Source organism: Salvelinus namaycush, chromosome 9, assembly GCF_016432855.1.
Source record: "Salvelinus namaycush isolate Seneca chromosome 9, SaNama_1.0, whole genome shotgun sequence".
In the NCBI taxonomy this organism is placed as follows: domain Eukaryota; kingdom Metazoa; phylum Chordata; class Actinopteri; order Salmoniformes; family Salmonidae; genus Salvelinus; species Salvelinus namaycush.
Genome location: NC_052315.1, coordinates 40,293,469 through 40,314,383, shown reverse-complemented (window position 1 = coordinate 40,314,383; position 20,915 = coordinate 40,293,469). Strand labels below are relative to the sequence as shown.

Sequence of the window (20,915 nt, the reverse complement as noted above, 5' to 3'; positions counted from 1 at the left end):
AGGCGGCTCAGTACTGTACATCACTGGGGCTGAAATCCCTGCCTTCCAGGACCTCTATACCCGGCGGTGTCAGAGGAAGGCCCAAAAAATTGTCTGACAACAACCACCCAAGTCATAGACTGTTCTCTCTGGTACCACACGCAAGCAGTACCGATACACAAAGTCGGGAACCAGCAGGACCCTGAACAGCTTCTACCCCCAAGCTATAAGACTGCTAAATAGTTAGTTAAATATTTAACCAATATCTACCTGGAATATCTGCATTGACCCTTTTTTCATGAACTCTTTGACCCATCGCCTACGCTGCTTTACTGTTTATTATCTATCCCGTTGCCAAGTCACTTTATCCCTACCTATATGTACATACACTGTATATACAAAAGTATGTGGACACCCCATCAAATGAGTGGATTTGGCTATTTGTGAAGTGGAAACTTCTATGAGCAACAACGGCAGAGCCGCGAAGTGGTGGGCCACACAAGCTCACAGAACGGGACCGTTGAGTGTGGAAGCCCGTAGCCGTAAAAATCGTCTGTCCTCGGTTGCAACACTCACTACCGAGTTCCAAACTGCCTCTGGAAGCAACATCAGCACAAGAACTGTTCGTCTGGAGCTTCATGAAATGTGTTTCCATGGCCGAGCAGCCGCCCACAAGCCTAATATCACCATGCGCAATGCCGAGTGTCGGCTGGAGTGGTGTAAAGCTCGCCGCCATTGGACACTGGAGCAGTGGAAACGCGTTCTCTGGAGTGATGAATCACGCTTCACCATCTGGCAGTCCGACGGACAAATCTGGTTTGGCGGATGCCAGGAGAACGCTACCTGCCTGAATGCATGGTGCCAACTGTAAAGTTTGGTGGAGGAAGAATAATGGTCTGTAGCTGTTTTTCATGGTTCGGGCTAGGCCCCCTTAGTTCCAGTGTAGGGAAATCTTAATGATACAGCATACAATGACATTCTAGACGATTCTGTGCTTCCAACTTTGTGGCAACAGTTTGGGGAACGCCCTTTCCTGTCTCAGCATGACAATGCCCCCGTGCACAAAGCGAGGTCCATACAGAAATTGTTTGTCGAGATCAGTATGGAAGAACTTGACTGGCCTGCACAACCCTGACCGCAACCCGATCGAACACCTTTGGGATGAATTGGAACGGCGACTGCGAGTCAGGTAATCGCCCAACATCAGTGTCTGACCTCACTAATACTTTTTGTCTGAATGGAAGCAAGTCCCCGCAGCAATGTTCCAACATCTAGTAGAAAGCCTTCCCAGAAGAGTGGAAGCTGTTAAAGCAGCAAAGGGGGAACCAACTCTATATTAATGCCCATGATTTTGGAATGAGATTTTCAATGAGCAGGTGTCCACATACTTTTGGTCATGTAGTATATCTACCTCAATTAGCTCGTAACCCTGCACATCGACTCGGTTTGGTGCCCCGTGTATATAGCCAAGTTATCGTTACTCATTGTGTATTTTTTCCTTCTTTTAAATTCTACTATATAAAAAAAAATCTCACTGCATTGTTGGGAAGGGCCTATAAGTAAGCATTTCAATGTTAGTCTACACCTGTTAATTATGAAACGTGACAAATAACACTTGATTTGATGTACTAACTGGGTGAGTGCAGGCAACTGTGTCATGAGCACTGAGCAGCAGCCAAATGGAGCAGTTGCTATGGCTACTCACATGCAGAGTGGGGGACAGGCAGATGAGCAGCTAACGGAGAAATTATATCTGATTTCTGCTTGTAAAAATGAGCACGGGACAGGACGGTAGTGATTTTGTTTTGAAAGTTTCGGGCTTATAGAATTGTTTACGGGATCAGGACAGTACCGGGAACAAATTTGACAGGACAAAACAGGGCAGGAATACATTTTCACTCCTGTGTCAACCTCTACTGCTCTGTGTTGTGATGAGTGAGTGTGTTGTAGAAATGTAGACATTTTGGCTACGGAGGCAGTTGATATGTTATGAGTTTTTAGTTATGAAAGGGTGGGAGGCTGCCCTTTTTTATTTTGAGCACCTGAGCACGCCCCCCCCCCCCCCCCCCCAAATGTCTGTGTGTGTGTGTGAGAGAGAGTGTGAGAGAGTGTGAAAAAAAGAAAAAGAAAGAGAATCAGAATCACTTTTACAAGTACATTTATTTACACATATCCAGAATTTGACTTAGTGAATAAGTGCTACCAGCAATAGACAATGTACAGACAGAATACAGATACAAAGTCAACATAGTCAACATACAGGACATCCAATATAAATACAGTATACATAGAAAAAGAAAGAAAGAACCACACACCAGAATAGATTTCCCTCCTGTAGCTTCAAGATTATCTATCCTATGGACTATGGAGCATAGTCATTAATTAATTTATTGATTAATTCATAACTGTAATCCAGGCCTGTATTCTATACTGACCCTGCCTCACTAGCAGGTGATTGTTATAACCTGCGAACACTAGATGGTAATGTAGGCTAGATTATATCACCATGTCGCCACTGGCTGTGTGGTTTTAAAATGATCAGTGATGCCCCCATGGCGTCCTCTGGTTTCAGTATCTGTCATGCACTCACCACTGTTCTGAAGAATCATCATCATCATCATTATAATTATCCGCAGCAGCATCATCATCATCATCCTTCTACACAGTTATGAGAACAGAGTGGTGAAGAGAATTCTATTCAGTTACATGAGATAGACATTTAATAAAGAGTGGACACAATTCCTTATTCTACATGAAAGACAATCATATCTGTTCTACACTTACCTCGGAAAGCCATACTACAATTTTGCGTAATTGCATCAGATACTCGATACCATCCTATGTTACCTGCATCTGTCCACTTGAGATTAGTTCTACGCAACTCATTTATATCTGGAGGTTCTGTAACATTGCACCCTCCTGAACATGGCCCCCTGATTAGTACTTAATGAGAAAAGGGAGGGGTCACAACACATTCCAACACATCTCCAAAATGTGCAATCTGTCCAATGGACCGCAGACTCACTGGAGAATACCTGGGGTCGCCAAAAGGTTAAAGGTTAAATAGTCAAGGGCAAATATCCTTCAGAGAGTTTGACTTTTACGACCTTTATCTTTATGGATCATGTGATGCAGTACACACACACACACACACACACACACACACCTTGAAGCAAAATCCATGGAAGCAGGATATCTTTAATTCTGTCAGGAATTTACTTTTTGATTTAGCTTTGCAGTCATTTACAGGCCTATTCAGAATGTAACTCTTCACTTCCATTAATGCATGACCATTCTCTCCCCATGAGTAGGGTATGTTGGGGGAAAACACCCCCTTAAGGAAAATTTATATTTTCTGACACAAAAGAAAGCTACGTTTTCAAAGATTTAGATATGTGTATACTGGCTATCCTTAGGCAAACAAATTTAGAATGGAAATAAGTGGGCATAATGAATAGTTTTTTTGTTATTTGATAAAAACAAAAACTTTGAAACAGGGTGTTTTCGCCCCAGTGCGTCTGCACAGCCCAGTGCGTCCTGTGCCTGCGCCCCGCACGTGCAGGGCCAAAGTCACCATACAGCCAAGACGGGTTGTGCAGGCTCTTTGCTCGAGACCTCCAGTGCGCCTCCACTGCCCAGTGTATCCGGTGCCTCGGCCAAGGACAAGGCCTCCTGCATGTCTCCCCAGCCTGGTGAGTCCTGTGCCTGTGCTAAGCCCGAACCCTCCTGCATGTCTCCCCAGCCTGGTGAGTCCTGTGCCTGCTCCCAGAGCCAGGCCTCCTGTGTGTCTCTCCACTCCAGTGGTGATCCATGGCAAGAAGCCTCCAGTGGTGATCCATGGCAAGAAGCCTCCAGTGGTGATCCATGGCACGAAGCCTCCAGTGGTGATCCATGGCACGAAGCCTCCAGTGGTGATCCATGGCACGAAGCCTCCAGTGGTGATCCATGGCACGAAGCCTCCAGTGGTGATCCATGGCACGAAGCCTCCAGTGGTGATCCATGGCACGAAGCCTCCAGTGGTGATCCATGGCACGAAGCCTCCAGTGGTGATCCATGGCACGAAGCCTCCAGTGGTGATCCATGGCACGAAGCCTCCAGTGGTGATCCATGGCACGAAGCCTCCAGTGGTGATCCATGGCACGAAGCCTCCAGTGGTGATCCATGGCACGAAGCCTCTAGTGGTGATCCATGGCACGAAGCCTCCAGTGAAGAGTTATGGCACAAGGCCTCCAGCGACGCCCTCCAGTCCGGAGCCTCCAGCGACGCCCTCCATTTCGGAGCCTCCAGCGACGCCCTCCAGTCCGGAGCCTCCAGCGACGCCCTCCAGTCCGGAGCAGCCAGAGTCGCCCTCCTGTCCGGAGCAGCCAGAGTCGCCCTCCTGTCCGGGGTCCGCTGCTAGGGTCCCCAGTCCGGGGTCGGTGGCGAGGGTCCCCGCTCTAGAGGCGCCACCTAAGTGGGCCAAGCCAGAGGTGGAGCGGGGTCTACGTCCCGCACCAGAGCCGCCACCGCGGTGAAATGCCCACCCAGACCCTCCCCTATAGGTTCATTGCCTGGAATGTTTGTGTCCTTACCGGAAATTGTGGACAGTGAGTAACAGACATGCTGTTGTCTGATGTTAGTTTTCTTTATGTACAGTAGGTGTACCTGTGGGCATGGTCAGACAATGCCAACCGAGGTGGAGAACATCTGCTGCCAGGAGATTCCACAGTTTTGTGTAGGATACTTTGTAGTTCATTGTAAGATACTTTATCAGCGTTACCATTCAATATTACAGTAATACTTATTTCAATAGTTTATCAGATGTCCGCAGGTGCCTCCAGAAGAACCATGCCATTGCATGGTAGATCACCCTGGTCTTGTGACATTCTGTGTCAATGGGTATGCATTACAACATGTCATGAACATACAGAGTGTACAAAACATTAAGAAAACCTTCCTAATATTGAGTTGCACCCCCTTTTGCCCTCAGAACAGCCTCAATTCGTCAGGGCATGGACTCTATAAGGTGTCAAACGTTCCACAGGGATGCTGGCCCATGTTGACTCCAATGCTTCCCACAGTTGTCAAGTTGGCTGGATGTCCTTTGGGTGGTGGACAATTCTTGATACACACGATAAACTGTTGTGTGAAAAACCCAGCAGCGTTGCAGTTCTTGACACACTCAAACCAGTGCGCCTGGCACCTACTACCATACCCCATTTAAATGCGCTTAAATATTTTGTCTTGCCCATTCGCCCTCTGAATGGCACACATACACAATCCATGTCTCAAGGTGTAAAAATCCTTCTTTAACCTTTCCTCCCCTTCATCTACACTGATTGAAGTGGATTTAACAGGTGACATCAATAAGGGATCATAACTTTCATCTGGTCAGTCTATGTAATGGAAAGAGCAGTGTTCCTAATATTTTGTGTATACAGGTAAGATTATGGAGAATTGAGTCTGAGAGGACTGACTTCGTAAGTATAATGAATGTATTGAATGGAATAAGATTATGGTAAAAAAAAAATGTTGCATCCACGATCCTCATGTAACTAAATGAACAGGTTCTTCACATAACTGCATCTGAGAGGACTGTATAAGCAAGTATAGTGAATGTAAAATAAGTTTACAAACACTTAGGTTGGAGTCATTAAAACTCATTTTTCAACCACTCCACAAAACTATAGTTTTGGCAAGTTTGTTAGGACATCTACTTTGTGCATGACACAAGTAATTTTTCCAACAATTGTTTACAGACAGATTATTTCACTGTATCACAATTCCATTGGGTTACAAGTTTATATACACTAAGTTGACTGTGCCTTTAATCAGCTTGGAAAATTCCAGAAAATTATGTTATGGCTTTAGAAGCTTCTAATAGGCTAATTGACATAATTTGAGTCAATTGGAGGTGTATCTGTGGATGTATTGCAAGGCCTACCTTCAAACTCAGGGCCTCTTTGCTTGACATCATGGCAAAATCAAAAGAAATCAGCCAAGACCTCAGAAAAAGAAATTGTAGACCTTCACAAGTCTGGTTCATCCTTGGGAGCCATTTCCAAACGCCTGAAGGTACCACGTTCATCTGTACAAACAATAGTACGCAAGAATAGTACGTTCATCTCTGTCTCCTAGAGATGAACGTACTTTGGTGCGAAAAGTGCAAATCAATCCCAGAACAGCAGCAAAGGACCCTGTGAAGATGCTGGAGGAAACAGGTACAAAAGTATCTATATCCACAGTAAAATGAGTCCTATATTGACATAACCTGATAGGCCGCTCAGCAAGGAAGAAGCCACTGCTCCAAAACTGCCATAAAAAAGCCAGACTACGGTTTGCGACTGCACATGGGGACAAAGATTGTAGTTTTTTGGAGAAATGTCCTCTGGTCTGATGAAACAAAAATCGAACTGTTTGGCCATAATGCCCATCGTTATGTTTGGAGGAAAAAGGGGGATGCTTGCAAGCCGAAGAACACTATCCCAACTGTGAAGCACGGGGGTGGCAGCATCATGTTGTGGGGGTGCTTTGCTGCAGGAGGGCCTGGTGCACTTCATAAAATAGATGGCATCATGAGAAGAGAAATGATGTGGATATATTTAAGCAACATCTCAAGACATCAGTCAGGAAGTTAAAGCTTGGTCGCAAATGGGTCTTCCAAATGGACAACGACCCCAAGCATACTTCCAAAGTTGTGGCAAAATGGCTTAAGGACAACAAAGTCAAGGTATTGGAGTGGCCATCACAAAGCCTTGACCTCAATCCTATAGAACATTTGTGGGCAGAACTGAAAAAGCAAGTGCGAGCAATGAGGCCTACAAACCTGACTCATTTACACCAGCCCTGTCAGGAGGAATGGGCCGAAATTCACCCAACTTATTGTGGGAAGCTTGTGGAAGGCTACCCAACACGTTTGACCCAAGTTAAACAATTTAAAGGCAATGCTACCAAATACTAATTGAGTGTATGTAAACTCCTGACCCACTGGGAATGTGATGAAAGAAAGGAAAGCTGAAATAAATAATTCTCTCTACTATTATTCTGACATTTCACATTCTTAAAATAAAGTGGTGATTCTAACTGACCGAAGACAGGGAATTCTTACTAGAATTAATTGTCAGGAAGTGTGAAAACTGAGTTTACATGTATTTGGCTAAGGTATATGTAAACTTCCGACTTCAACTGTATATATATATGGCGATTTTTGCATGTAAATCTTGGTAGGGTAAAAAACAAAAACAAAGTGGGATGCATGCCAGCAAAACCACAACACTAAACAATACATTAATTGCGCAATAATGGTGACAAATGGTTATATACATTTTTAATACACACACAACACTTTTTAAATAGAAAATATTACATCAATTTACCTCAATCGTTTTGTTGGGGGGATTTAAACATTTGAGGCGAGACAGATTAATAACTGTTTTGTTGAGTACAAAAAGAGTAGTGCCAGCCAGGTGCCAGCGGTTTCTGTGAAAATTACAGGCGGGGGCGTTTCACCTCAAGACACCGTATCCTAAGCTACTTTAGACGGGTCGTCACTAAGTACCACAGCCACAAAGTCATAAACCCCATTTCTACAATTTATCTTGTTAAAATGTGCATTTAAACCTAACCACAATACTAATCTTATACCCAACCCTAAACTTACATTAAGTTTTCATAAATGTTTAAGATGTAGACAATTTGACTTTGTGACTGTGGTAACCCTTCAGACGGGATAGGCAGGCTGCTCTCTATCTGCAACTCTGACAAAACTAGTCTCCTCCCCCAAAGTTGATACGAAAATAAGAACATTATGCCGTCTGTCACACGGGAAGAAGTTGGATTCATGAACTAAAACTAGTTTTTATTTATTTTATATATACTTACTCAAAGTTTTTGCATTGTCGTCTTTTTCTAATTTGGACTGGAGAAAACCGCAAAACATGTCTCGTTTTGGGGCGTTAGTCTTTTCAATCTGATGAGTGAAACGCATGTTTGTTTCCAAGGTACACTGTAACGTGTCAGCAGACCACTTCATCAAAGCAAGACTACTGCACGTCCTGCTTACCTGGAAAGCCAACTTTTGGACAGAATTAAGCGAAAATGTCAGACAACAGATCTAGTTTTCTTCATATTGGAGACATTGTGTCGCTTTACGCGGAAGGCACTGTCAATGGCTTCATCAGTACATTGGGGTATGTTCCCTCTAATTAAATATAAACCATGTTTTATTAAAATGTGACAACCATGGCATGTAGACCTACAGGCTCGTTTGTTGGCCAATACATGAAATGAGTCAATGTTGGTAACACATGGCGGTGTGAGGTTCAAAAGTCGGAAGTTGAAGGAAAGGCCTAACACAAGCGATTCCATCAAGGAGGAAATGCCGCCTATGAACCTCATACATTTTATACAATATAACAGGAATGCAAAGTATTATAATGAAGTAAACTGCCTGTATTTTTCCAGTGTAGCCAATACGTGTGCAAGTCACACATGTCACACAGTCACACATGCTTTCAGACACATTATTACTCTGGGCGCCAAATGGTTTCCTGGGAAAATATCGCGTTGTGATCCATTACGTACTCAAAATAGTATTAAGCTTTTTCACGGAAGGTCGTGGCTCTCTTGGCAGAGCAGCACGCACTGTGAGACAGCTGAGGAATTTCACTTGATTGCTCACAGCTGTTTGATCAACATGTGTGTTCCTTGACCTGTAATGTAGTGACTTTGTATATGTTCACCAGGGTGTCCCCAATGCAACTTGAATAATGGTTAGGTTGTTGAATGTACTCTTGTGGCCAATGCTTTAATCTGCACAGTCATGATAGAAAACTTTTCAATGACTTTTCCTATTTGTTTTGTTCATCACATTTTTGACTTTGGGGTAATGAACAGATTTCCAAATGTACAGAGAATTGAGAGGTACTTTCATGTGTTTTACCAAACAGTGAAGGGTCAAATAAGGTATGCCTACAGGTGCACTCTAGTTTAAAGTAAATGTATGGCTTTCTGTGAGTACAGAAGATCATTGACTAGCCTACTCTGAGTGTGGGAGTACTGGTTGCTGAACCAGAGCAGGCCTAATACTGACTTGGTGAAATGGTGTACTATTGTACTTTTTTTTTAAGCCATTGAAAGTTTACTATCAGTAATAACAGCTAATTCTAAGGACCATCAGAGATTTTCTACAAATATTGACTCTCAGATGATAATTGACTAAAGGTCGTCAGCTTTGATATTTACCCTAAACTTACAATGCACCACAAAGACAACATGAATTTCTTCTTGAAAACACTATAGTGCTTAGTTGAAATGTGGCTCCAGTGCTTTAGAGAATTTCTATACTCTGCCGTCTACGCCCCAGAACAGACAGGTGTGAATACACTTGTTCTGTGGAATGAGTCTGCCCTACCTACCTCTCCCTCACATTCTCTCTCTACTTTCTCTGTCTGTGCTTTTTAAACAACCACGCCAAAAGCATAGCAGACGTTTGCCTAACCATCACTGTTACCATAGTTACTCCATGGATATCAGTCTGAAAGAAGTCTCTGTAAAAATGACACAATCATCTCTACAAGGCAGAATGTTGAAAAAATGATATTTACACTTTACCGGTTGTACATGCTGTTGGTCCTTTTGGTGGTATGAGGTGGAGATAGGGTATCCACAGGAAAGTGTTTATCTGACTTTTTGCTGCGCCGGTAGGTTCTGTCGCTTGTATTTTAAATCTGTTGACACATTGCACGTGATGCACAATATGTAAACAATAGCCGAATGTAGTCGACCGAAGCGCGTTTCCTCGCAATCAGCTGGAAGTGTGTGCTGTTCGGTTAGGCTTGGCCATATTGTGCAAGTGTTGGCCAGGTGCGAATTGCATCAGTATTGAAAGTACCCGAAATACAGACCAGCGTACTGAAGGTCGGGTTGATAAAATATTCCTGTGGCTATTTTGTATCAGATTACCTCTGACATAGGGACAAATTGGCGGACAACAGTTAAAGTTAGTTGAAATGAAGTTTAACATTCTGACTTGTAATGGGACTGTTTGGGAATGCTGAGCCTACATGTTAGAGATGTGTAAGTATTTACCTCTCGGATTCTAAAGAGGCTAAGCAGATATTGAATTGTACGTCGGGCATAAATTAGCGTTTGGATCAGGAAAGTTTAATTTCATTAGCTCTAAAATCCAGAACGTTGAATAAAATTATATTTAAACTAACTTGACCTGTTGTCCATGTGGTTGGTCCTTGTGCGACAATCTATTCTCAGGAATGTATAATTATTGTAGCGACCCGCACAGACAGCTGTGTGTTATGTGTTAGGCTAGTAGGTGGTTGTGTTCGCGGGGTCCGACATGTCAGTCAACCTGCTATCTGCCAATCACGGGAATGCCTGGAATGTTCTGATGCCGGGCATCCTGGCGGTTGGCGGAGTGGCGTGGAGGGGGGTTGGGCAGGGGGATGGAGCATTGGAAGTTCAGACCAGGTTTTGCCTTTGTTCTCTCTCTTACGTCTGGGCTTCACAAGAGAAGGTCACGATTGGCTTGTGGGTTATCTTTCATTTATTTGGCGTGGGCTACGGCCAAACAGTAGCCTGTGTAAAGTTGGTTTAATAAACCGTCCATTCGTAAACTCAATCCTCTGTCTGGACAGTCGTTCTTTTATGATCTAGTCAGGTCATTACATTATGTTAACTTTTCAAAGAACTGGTTGTGCTTTCAGATTTCTATCAACTGGAGCATGCAAGATGAAAATTCAGGCACGAGACACATGCTTCAGGTGATAGAAATCTGTTCTTTGAAAAGTAGCTGTAATAAGTGAAAACTAGCTGTTATTGGCAGAGGTTTGAAACTCTCTTATTGGACTATTAACTAATTTACCACCTGGTCATGTCGCCAGGCAGGCCAAAGCTCCATCTCACTAAAACAGGCTGAAATTTCAGGTGGTCTATTCAAAAAGCTTATACATAAAAAGGGCATTATCATCATTTTCACTGTATTATTCCAACTTCAATGTGGAAATGTATATAAAACAAACACAGGAAATTCATGTTTTTGACCTCACATGGCCTTTAAAATAGAATTTGATTCAACATTCTGGTTTGTAGAGGTCGTGAGAGGAAAATTTCCTGATCCAAACGCTAATTTTTGCCTAACGTTGAATCCAATGCAATTCAACGTGGGGTTTCCTGGCTAACGTGAGCAGGGGATCACTCCTGAACTCCTCTCTTGATGTCTACAATCATGTTGGTAACTCGGAACCCCATTGTGTTCATGAGACACAACAGCCTCATTCCAGTAACTTCAAAATGCCTCCTTGTTTACTTGTGATAATCACTGATGTGTAAAGTGAGTGGATAAGTCAAATCTCATTGCTTTCACCAATCATACTATGCCAGATTATCAATGCCAAGCAGGAAGGAATGGAAATGGGGCCAGTGTTTAGATGGGGACAGACTGGCTTGTAACCTGGGTGGATGAAGCCTATAAAGGCCACAAATGGACCTGTGCCAACAATATGAATCATGACTGACATTGTGTTACTGAAAAGTTGATGTAGTCAGAACTCCTTTTCATCTCAATGCAAATGTCAGGGCCATAAAATGTCAATGCAAAGTGCGTAGTACAGAGCTCTGCTGTTTTGAACGAAAGGCATAAAGTCAGTAATGAATCAGTGATTCATTAACTAATGCAGTCTAAAGTAGCCAGGTCTGTGTGGTGTGCTTTATCAACACTACACACACCTAAAAATAAGCCTCATTCACGGCCCAGAAAGTCATTGGTAGAGTTCCTGCCCGACTACATTGCTGGCGCATGCTCGATCTTACAAAGCCTGGACAGGTATGTAACATATCAGCTAACCACATATCATATGTAAGGCCATGCTTTTTGGTATGGAAATGGAGGTACTGTGCTTTGACTGTTTCAGAATTATCCACAAGTGTTGCTGCAGGTAGGACATCCTAGGAAAAGTTCTGTAATTGACCCAAGCTGAACCTGGGTTCGATACCCAATCAGGAATTCATAGAATATACTTCCATGGCTGGTTTCGTTGACTCTCCCCATTAACTGCCCCTATTTGACAAATTTTTAGCTACAACTTCAACAAGTCCGTTGGAGAGGATCAGCTTGAGCAAAGTGAGGTGCAGAATCACTGATCTACAAATAGTATTCCCTGCCAAATAATAGGTTTTGTGCAATTTTAAGATTTGCAGAGCAATGCCTCCACTGGCAAACACAGGCAGGCACAACCAGACAGTAATTGATTGATTGGAGACAGCTGGTGTCAATTACAGAACATTTCCTAGGATTTTCTACCAGCAGCAACACTAGTGGATAGTGCTGGAAATGCTGGCTTCTGTACTAAAATCATGGCCCTAATCATGTGATTTAGGTTGTTCTCCTGTTTAGATGATGCAGATGCATTCCAGATCTTACATAAAATACCTATCCAGGCATACTGTCAGCTAACCACATCATGGTCGCATCCCCTGCTCAGACATTGCATGCATCAACCAATGGTTGCGTGCCACATCGTTGACTGTGCAGTCGGGCACCAAATTGCTACAACGTGGTTAGCTGATACGTAAAATACCTATCCAGGTGCTGTAAGATCTGGCAGGTGTCAGCAACATCTGAGCAGATGAACGCGCCCCATATCTTATAGCAATCTGGTGCCCGCCTGCACAGTCTGACATGGCACGCAACCATTAGTTGATGCATGCAACGTCTGTGCATCTATTTGGGCAGAAACTCAATTGCCTGTCCCTAATGGCACCCCATATAGTGTACCCTCCAACTGCTCACCTCTCCCTCAAAGCACATTCCAGGAGAGGTTCCAAGATCCTTCCCCCGGACCACCTCCTCCAATTAGATTTGAGCATTATGTAAGGCGAGGAGTTGAGGAAACCAATGGTTTGACGGCTAGTAACGTTTTCAGACAGGCATGGTATCATGAATGTTGGCTGGCATTGCTATTACTATATGCGTCACATGCAACCTCAGCTCAACTGGCTTTGATAAGTCTATAAATCCATATTGACATATGATAGTAACTATAACTGCTTACTTCAAATAAGTTCCTCAGCTCACACCTCCTTTTATAAACACTCAGAGTTCCCCTCAGACTGATTCTTTGCCTAAGTCCAATCCTCTTCTGCTGTGCTTATCTTGCGGACATACTCAAGCAAACAGACCAAACAAGTCCACACATTCTAGTTTAGTAGCACTGTTCATGGACTGTTCATGGACCACTATTTCAGCTACATAGCCTAAATGACTGCGGTTAACTTCATCCATGCTCTAAATGTTATCTGGTTCGTAGTGTACTGTCAGTCTTATATTGGCAGGTTACATATCATTAGCTTAAAGGAGAGCTGTGCCTCACCAGCAAGTTGAAGCGTGTCCAGAGATCTGTTGATTAACAAAACTCATTGACCAGTAATTTGGCCATTCTACAGCTTTTTACTATCAGAAGATCTCAGTGTGGTCACACATTATGTATTTTCTCAGCCTTGTCATGGTTTGGCGTCCTTTGCCTTGCCATAATGTGTAATGGAGCGATAATTTGTCTACCCTGTCCGTATCCTGTCAGCTGGATGTGCTGCTGGTTCTTTTTTAACTGAGTTCCAGGACCAGGGTCGCATTCATTAGGTCATGCAATAGAAAGTGTTTCTTATTGGAGTCCAAGTAGTCCTTCCCTGTTTACGTCAGTCTTCCATTTTGGTTCCTAATGAATATGACCCCGTTATTTGAAATGCGCTGGCTGTCATGGCACTGGTTAAAGCCCCACTGTTTCAACTGAGCAAAGTCATAGGCCTATTCATTAGGGCACACTGTAGCAAAACATTTTGCAACGTAAAATTTAAATGTGTTTCTTATTCGACAAGGTTCAGGCAGTCCCTCCCTATTTCAGTCTGTTATTCTTCCGTTTGGTGCCTAATGAATGCGACCTCAGGCTCTCGGTACTTAAGGTTACTCATTTATGCGCTAAACAGACTGAGGAGTCTTTAGTTTATCTCAGTCTTCCTGTTTTGCTGTGTAGCACATGATTTGACATCCTATTGTTTCTCATTTAGATGAGACTTTGATATGGGAGCTGAGGAATAGGAAATAGCCACAGCCAGCCAGTTAGGAATGAATGATCAAGAGCCATGGCAGCAAGAGGAGCTACCTGACTGACTCACTGCACAGGACTGCTAGCTTTGTCTGAACCAGAGGGGCTGTGCCTTGCATTTTCCCCTTAGCCATTCATCTACTCGACTATGTCCTTGTAATCCAGTAAATCCAGTAGTGTCTAAGATAAATTAGGGATGTAACAAATTTAAAACAAGATCTTCATGTTTAAACATACATTTTTCTTTGAAATCGGTTTCCCGTTAAAATAAGAAATGTATAGAATTCCATGTGAATTCACAATGCAGATGCACTGCTGCCAGCAAAGGTTTGGGTCTAGCGATGTATCCCTTTCAGATGGTTAAGCATTGCACCTGTACTACCATTACTGTACCTCAATTCCACCTGGCAAATTTTGCATTTCACCACCTCATTTAATGTACATTTCCTAAATTTTTCCATGGGAAGTTGAGCCTGGGAATTTTGATTATATTAATAAAAAAGTTAGCTTATAACAGTGAACCTTTTTTGTGGGATACACATAAGGCAATTCTAGGTCCTGTGGCATATGTATGTGAAACTATCCCCAATGGAATTGCAACCCTCTGCATGCACAGTGCATTCTTCCATCACATGTGCAGCTGATCTTGCACACTAATGAGATGCTATTGATCCCACACTACTACACTGTCTGAGCCAAGGACTACATGCTTTATGGTAAGTTTTGATTACAATACTGGGTGGGGTGAATATATTTTATGACACATTATCTTTTGTTAGTAAATAGTACAGCAAAGTGTGTTTAAATCATTTCTAACTTGTTAACAATTTCTGCTAGTAACCATATAGGTTTTAGCTTGCTTGAGCCTGCTAAATAAGGAGTGTTAATTCACCTGTTTCCATACATGTTTCATTTAAAAACATTGTTGTTTTTAAAACTGCTTAACTATTTATTTGTACATGGAATTGTATTTGTTTATTTTTGCAATGCAGACTGTCATCATGGCACTGAAAACAATGGATACAATCTACAAGCGAGCCAAGGAAATTGTTAGGTATGTGAAGGGTCATCAAGTTATAGCAGCAATCTACCTCACCAAGCAAAGTGAGAAGAATAAGAGCACCACATTGAAGCTGCCCAGCGACACCCGTTGGGGTGGTGTTGTCATCATGATTGACAGTCTCCTGGAGGGGAAGGAGTCTCTCCAAGAAATTGCCATATCACAGTCTGCCGATATGGACAGCCCCACCAAGAGGATCCTCCTGGATGATGTATTTTGGGAGAGAGTGGTAAGCAGCCTGAAACTCCTGAAACCTGTAGCCATTGCACGGATGGAGGGAGACAATGCCATCCTGTCTGATGTTCAGACTCTGCTTGCAGATGTAAGAGAAGAAATCCGTACTGCCCTGCCCACTTCACTGTTGCAATAGCCCATCCGTGACGAGGACCGACGATGCCTTTATTCACACCACTGTTTAATCCTTAAAGATTAAACAACTCTTTAAGGATTAAACAGTGGTGTGAATAAAGGCATCGTCACGGATGGGCTATTGCAGCAGACGACCACACCGGGTTCCACTCCTATCAGCTAAAAACAAGAAGAAGCAGCTCCAGTGGGCACGCAATCACCAACCATGGACAACTGAGGAATAGAAAAACATTGCCTGGGTTGAGGGTTCTACTAATCTAACGTGGAATTGTTTTAAGATGGTCATACTAAGAATTGTTTTGCTTTTTGATTTAGAATGTTTTCAATAACGTTAGATCAAAGCTGATTCAATGTCTGCAAGATCACATTACAGCATTCTACATAACAGACCCGAATATAACAGCATAGTATAACATTACTGGAAGGCAAAAAACACCACGTAATTTCTTATGAGATTTCAGGATGATTGTGCGAATGGTCGCATTTTTCTGCCACGTGGCCAAAACTAAGAGCGCCACTAGGCAAAATATGTGCTTTGATTGAAACTAAACACAAGTAGGCTATGCTACAGCTAACACCCTCTGCTCCAAAATGTGCTCACTGTAGACACTCAGTGGCTAGTTTATTAGGTACACCACCCCGTTCACGAAAATGATTTGCTCCTACAAAGTGAGTCACATGGCCGTGGCTTGCTTTATAAAGCAGGCAGACAGGCATCCAGTTACTGTTTGATTTTACGTTAGAACGGGCAAAAAAAAGTGACCTAAGCGACTATGAGTGTGGTATGATATTCAGTGCCAGGCGCGCCTGTTCCAGTATCTCGGAAACGGCTGGCCTCCTGTGCTTTTCACGCACGACCGTGCCTCGGGTTTACCGAGAATGGTGCGACAAACAAAACAAAAAAAACATCCAGTCAACGGCAGTCCTGTGGGCTGAAAAACTGTCTTCTCACTTTAACGTCTGTAGCGTCCGAACACTTTGGCCTAGAAACTATTATACCCCTCTAGGCCAAATTCAATGTTCCATCAAATAATACAAATTATACCTTAAGGCAGGGTTCCCAAACTTGGTTCTCGGGACTCCAAGGGTGAACTTTTTTTGTTTTTTGCCCAAGCACGACACAGCGGATTCAAAGAATCAACTAATCATCAAGATCTGATCATTTGAATCAGCTGTGTAGTGTTAAGGCAAAGACCAAAACATGCACCCTTTGGTTCATGAGGACTGAGGTTTGGGAAACACTGCCTTAAGGGGTTATTAATGCAACCGCTGTGTCAGATTTCAAAAAAGCTTTACGGAAAAAGCAAACCATGCAATAATCTGAGGTCGGCGCTCAGAGCCCAATCAAGACAAAAAGATATCCGCCATATTGTGCAGTCAACAGAAGTCAGAAATAACATTATAAATATTCACTTACCTTTGATGATCTTCATCAGAATGCACTCCCAGGAATCCCAGTTCCACAATAAATGTTTGATTTGTTCGATAATGTCCATAATTTATGTCCAAATAGCTACTTTTGTTAGTGTGTTTGGTAAACAAATCAAAACTCACGATGTGCGTTCACTAGTTGCAGACGAAATGTCAAAAAGTTCGTAGAAACATGTCAAACGATGTATAGAATCAATCTTTAGGATGTTTTTAACATAAATCTTCATTAATGTTCCAGTCTGAGAATTAATTTGTCTTCAGAAAAAGCAAATGGAACGGGAGCTACCTCTCATGTGAATGCGCGTGACCAGCTCCTGGCACTCTGCCAGAGCTCTGACTCAATCCCCTCTCATTCAGCCCCCCTTTACAGTAGAAGCCTCAAACAAGTTTCTAAAGACGGTTGACATCTAGTGGAAGCCTTAGGAAGTGCAACATGACCAATATCCCACTGTATCTTCAATAGGGGCTGAGTTGAAAATCGACCAACCTCAGATTTCCCACTTCCTGGTTGGATGGTTTCTCAGATTTTTGCCTGACATATGAGTTCTGTTATACTCACAGACATCATTCAAACAGTTTTAGAAACTTCAGAGTGTTTTCTATCCAAATATACTAATAATATGCATATCTTAGCAACTGGGACTGAGGAGCAGGCAGTTTACTCTGGGCACCTTATTCATCCAAGCTACTCAATACTGCCCCCAGCCATAAGAAGTTAAACAAGCCCATTCGCCAGAGTAGCCTGTTCTTTATGAGTAGAGCAGAGTGTGCGAAAAGTAGAGAATGTTGCAGATGCGCAGAAGCTTCGGGACCTTTAGCTGTCGGGAAGAGGGGTCCAGAAAATTGTCTCCACAGCCACAGTTTTAACTTTAGTAGTACATGTAAGAAGAATGCAGTTAGCTACCTGGCAATTTTCCCCTCCCCTGTTAGCTGGTGATAGCTACTGTTGGATATGTTGCAAATAGGCCTAGCTTATGCATCACCATCTCCTGGCTGCATTTACACGCCAGATTCAGTAGCATGAACATCTGAACATAGTTCATGATGTTTTTTTATTTTAGTTAATTTTGGAGTCAAATGTAATAGTTTCAGTATAGTTTGTTTTTCAAACTTGTTTTTACATTTTCATTTTTTTAGTTTTAGTTTACTGTAATACCCTTGATATCTTGTCTTGCATGTCTCGCAAATTTACCAAAGTAGCCTAAAGTTTGCCTCTTCTCTGGTTTTATTTAAATTACACAACTTTCCCCAGGCCTTTACAGCCTGATTGTTTAGTTAGGCTGTAACACAGCAAATAATAGGTTTAGCCATAACTGCACTGTGATTTACATTGTGGGGGTGGCAGTTTTTTAAATTTAAAACACCACTGCTGTTTAAATCGGGCTGAGCTTAAATCTATGAATGTGTACAAATCTGGAGTCAAATGGGGATATGGATATCATAAAGAAGGAGTGATACAAAAGTTACTGAGTGTGCTAGAAGTAACGTGCGGAAAATGAAAACACCCCAGACTTTAAGCTATTTGTAAGTATTTTTCAATTGTAGGGCAAGGGCATGGAACTGCATTGGATAGTTTCATTGGAGGGCACGACAGTGCCTCTTCCCCCTCAAGAGGCTGAAAAGATTTGTCATGGGCCCTCAGATCCTCAAAGTTCTAAAGCCGCACCATTGAGAGCATCTTGACTGGCTGCATCACCGCTTGGTATGGCAACTGCAAGGCACCCAACAGCAAGGTGGTACAGAGGGTGGTGAGTATGGGCAGTACATAACTGGGGCCGAGCTCCCTGCAATCCAGGACCTCTATACCAGGCTTTGTCAGAGGAAGGCCCAAAAAATGGTCAGACTCCAGCCACCCTACTGCATGGCAAGTGGTGTCAGTGCACCAAGTCTGGAACCAACAGGACCCTGAACAGCTTCTACGACGCATGCCATGACTGCTAAACAAGACTACTAAATAGCTAATCGAATGGCTACCCGGACTACCTGCATTGACCCTTCTTTGCTCTAACTCTCTTGCACTGACTCTATGCACACACACTGGACTCTATCCATACATACTTACACTGACACTCCAACACACACACACACAACATGCATACTGACGACACACACACACCTTCACCACATACGCTGATGTTACTGTCTTATCTATCCTGTTGCCTAGTCACTTTATCCCTACCTATATAGCTAGTTCAATTACCTCGTAACCCCGCACATCGACTTGGTACAGCCTTGGTGTGTGTGTGTCAATCATCTCTGGTAGTCTGCACTGCTACAGAAATAACTAGCAGATTGTTGTCTCAAATCACATTTCTTACATGATTCGTAAACAGGTGTAGACTACCAGTGAAAAGCTTACTTACGGGTCCTTTTTCAACAATTCAGAGTTAAAGATAAAAATAACATGGCTATATACAGGGAGTACCAGTTGATTTGAGACAACAATCTGCTAGTTATTTCTGTAGCAGTGCAGACTACCAGAGATGATTGACACACACACACCAAGGATGAAACTTGGACCACGAGGAGACGCTTGAGTCAACACAATAAGAGGATGCCTCACACTGGGCTTCCTTTTACATACTGGGCTTCCTTTTCACAACTTATCTTCCAGTTGCCAGATGGTTCTGTTTTTGTTTAAGGCTGGCATAAGATTAGCCTGGTCCCAGATCTCTTTGTGCTGTCATGCCAACTACAGTGCCTTCAGAAAGCATTCATACTCGACTTATTCCACATTTTGTTGTGTTACAGCCTGAATTCAAAATGGATAAAATATACTGTATAATTTTTTGGGTCACCCGTCTATACACAATTCCCCATAATATCAAAGTGAAAACATATTTTAAGAAATGTTAGCACATGTATTGAAAATAAAATACAGAAATATATCATTTACATAGGTATTCACACCCCTGGGTCAATACATGTTACAATCACATTTGACAGCGATTTACAGCTGTGAGACTTTCTGGGTAAGTCTTTCTTTAAGAGCTTTGCACACCTGGATTGTGTAATATTTGCATTATTCTTAAAAAAAAAATATAGCTCTGTCAAGTTGGTTGTTGATCATTGCTAGACAGCCATTTTCAAGTCTTGCCATAGATGTTCAAGCTGATTTGAAGTAAAAACCCACTAGGCCACTCAGGAACATTCAATGTTGTCTTGGTAGGCAACTCCAGTCTGTATTTGGCCTTGTGTTTTAGGTTATTGTCTTGCTGAAAGGTGAATTCATCTCTGTCTGTTGGAAAGCAGACTGAACCAGGTTTTCAGGTTTTGGCTGTATTCTGTTTATTTTTATCCTAAAGAACTGCCTATTCCTTACCAAAGACAAGCATACCCATAACATGATGCAGCCATGACCATGCTTGAAAATATGAAGTGGTACTGTGACGTTGTTGGATTTGCCCCAATTGTTATTTGCCACATTTTTTGCAATTTTACTTTAGTGCCTTATTGCAAACAGGATGCATGTTTTGTTTTTGCAAACAGGATGCATGTTTTGGAATATTTACATTTTTTACAGGCTTCTTTCTTTTCACATTTCAATTAGTATTGTGGAGTAACTACAATGTTGATCCATCCTCTGTTTTTTCCTATCATAGCCATTAAACTCTTAACTGTTTTAAAGTCACCATTGGTGTCATGTTGAAATCCCTGAGAGGTTTCCTTTCTCTCCAGCAACTGAGTTAGGAAGGACACCTGTAAATTTGTAGTGACTGGATGTCTTGTATCACTGTCCAAAGTGTAATTAATTACTTCACCATGCTCAAAGGGATATTCAATCTCTGCTAGAAAAAAAAATGTTTTGACCCATCTACCAATGTGCCCTTTGCAAGGCATTGGAAAAACCTCCCCTGTAATTTGTGGTTGAATCTGTTTGAAATTCACTGCTCGACTGAGGGACCTTACAATTATCTGTATGTGTGGGGTACAGAGAGAGATTAGGTAGTCATTCAAAAATCATGTTTAAACTATTACTGCCA

The 20,915-nt window shown here is 42.5% G+C and overlaps 1 protein-coding gene across 1 annotated transcript in view; it reads left to right on the top strand.

The window, feature by feature from the left end:
- The first annotated feature begins 7,754 nt into the window (after positions 1-7,754).
- itpr2 (inositol 1,4,5-trisphosphate receptor, type 2) overlaps positions 7,755-20,915 on the top strand; it is a 189,586-nt gene continuing 176,425 nt past the window's right edge. Inside the window, exon 1 of the mRNA XM_039001426.1 lies at positions 7,755-8,147. Within this exon, the coding sequence (XP_038857354.1) occupies positions 8,056-8,147 (92 nt within the window). The 5' untranslated portion in view covers positions 7,755-8,055. The remainder of the gene's footprint in view (positions 8,148-20,915) is intronic.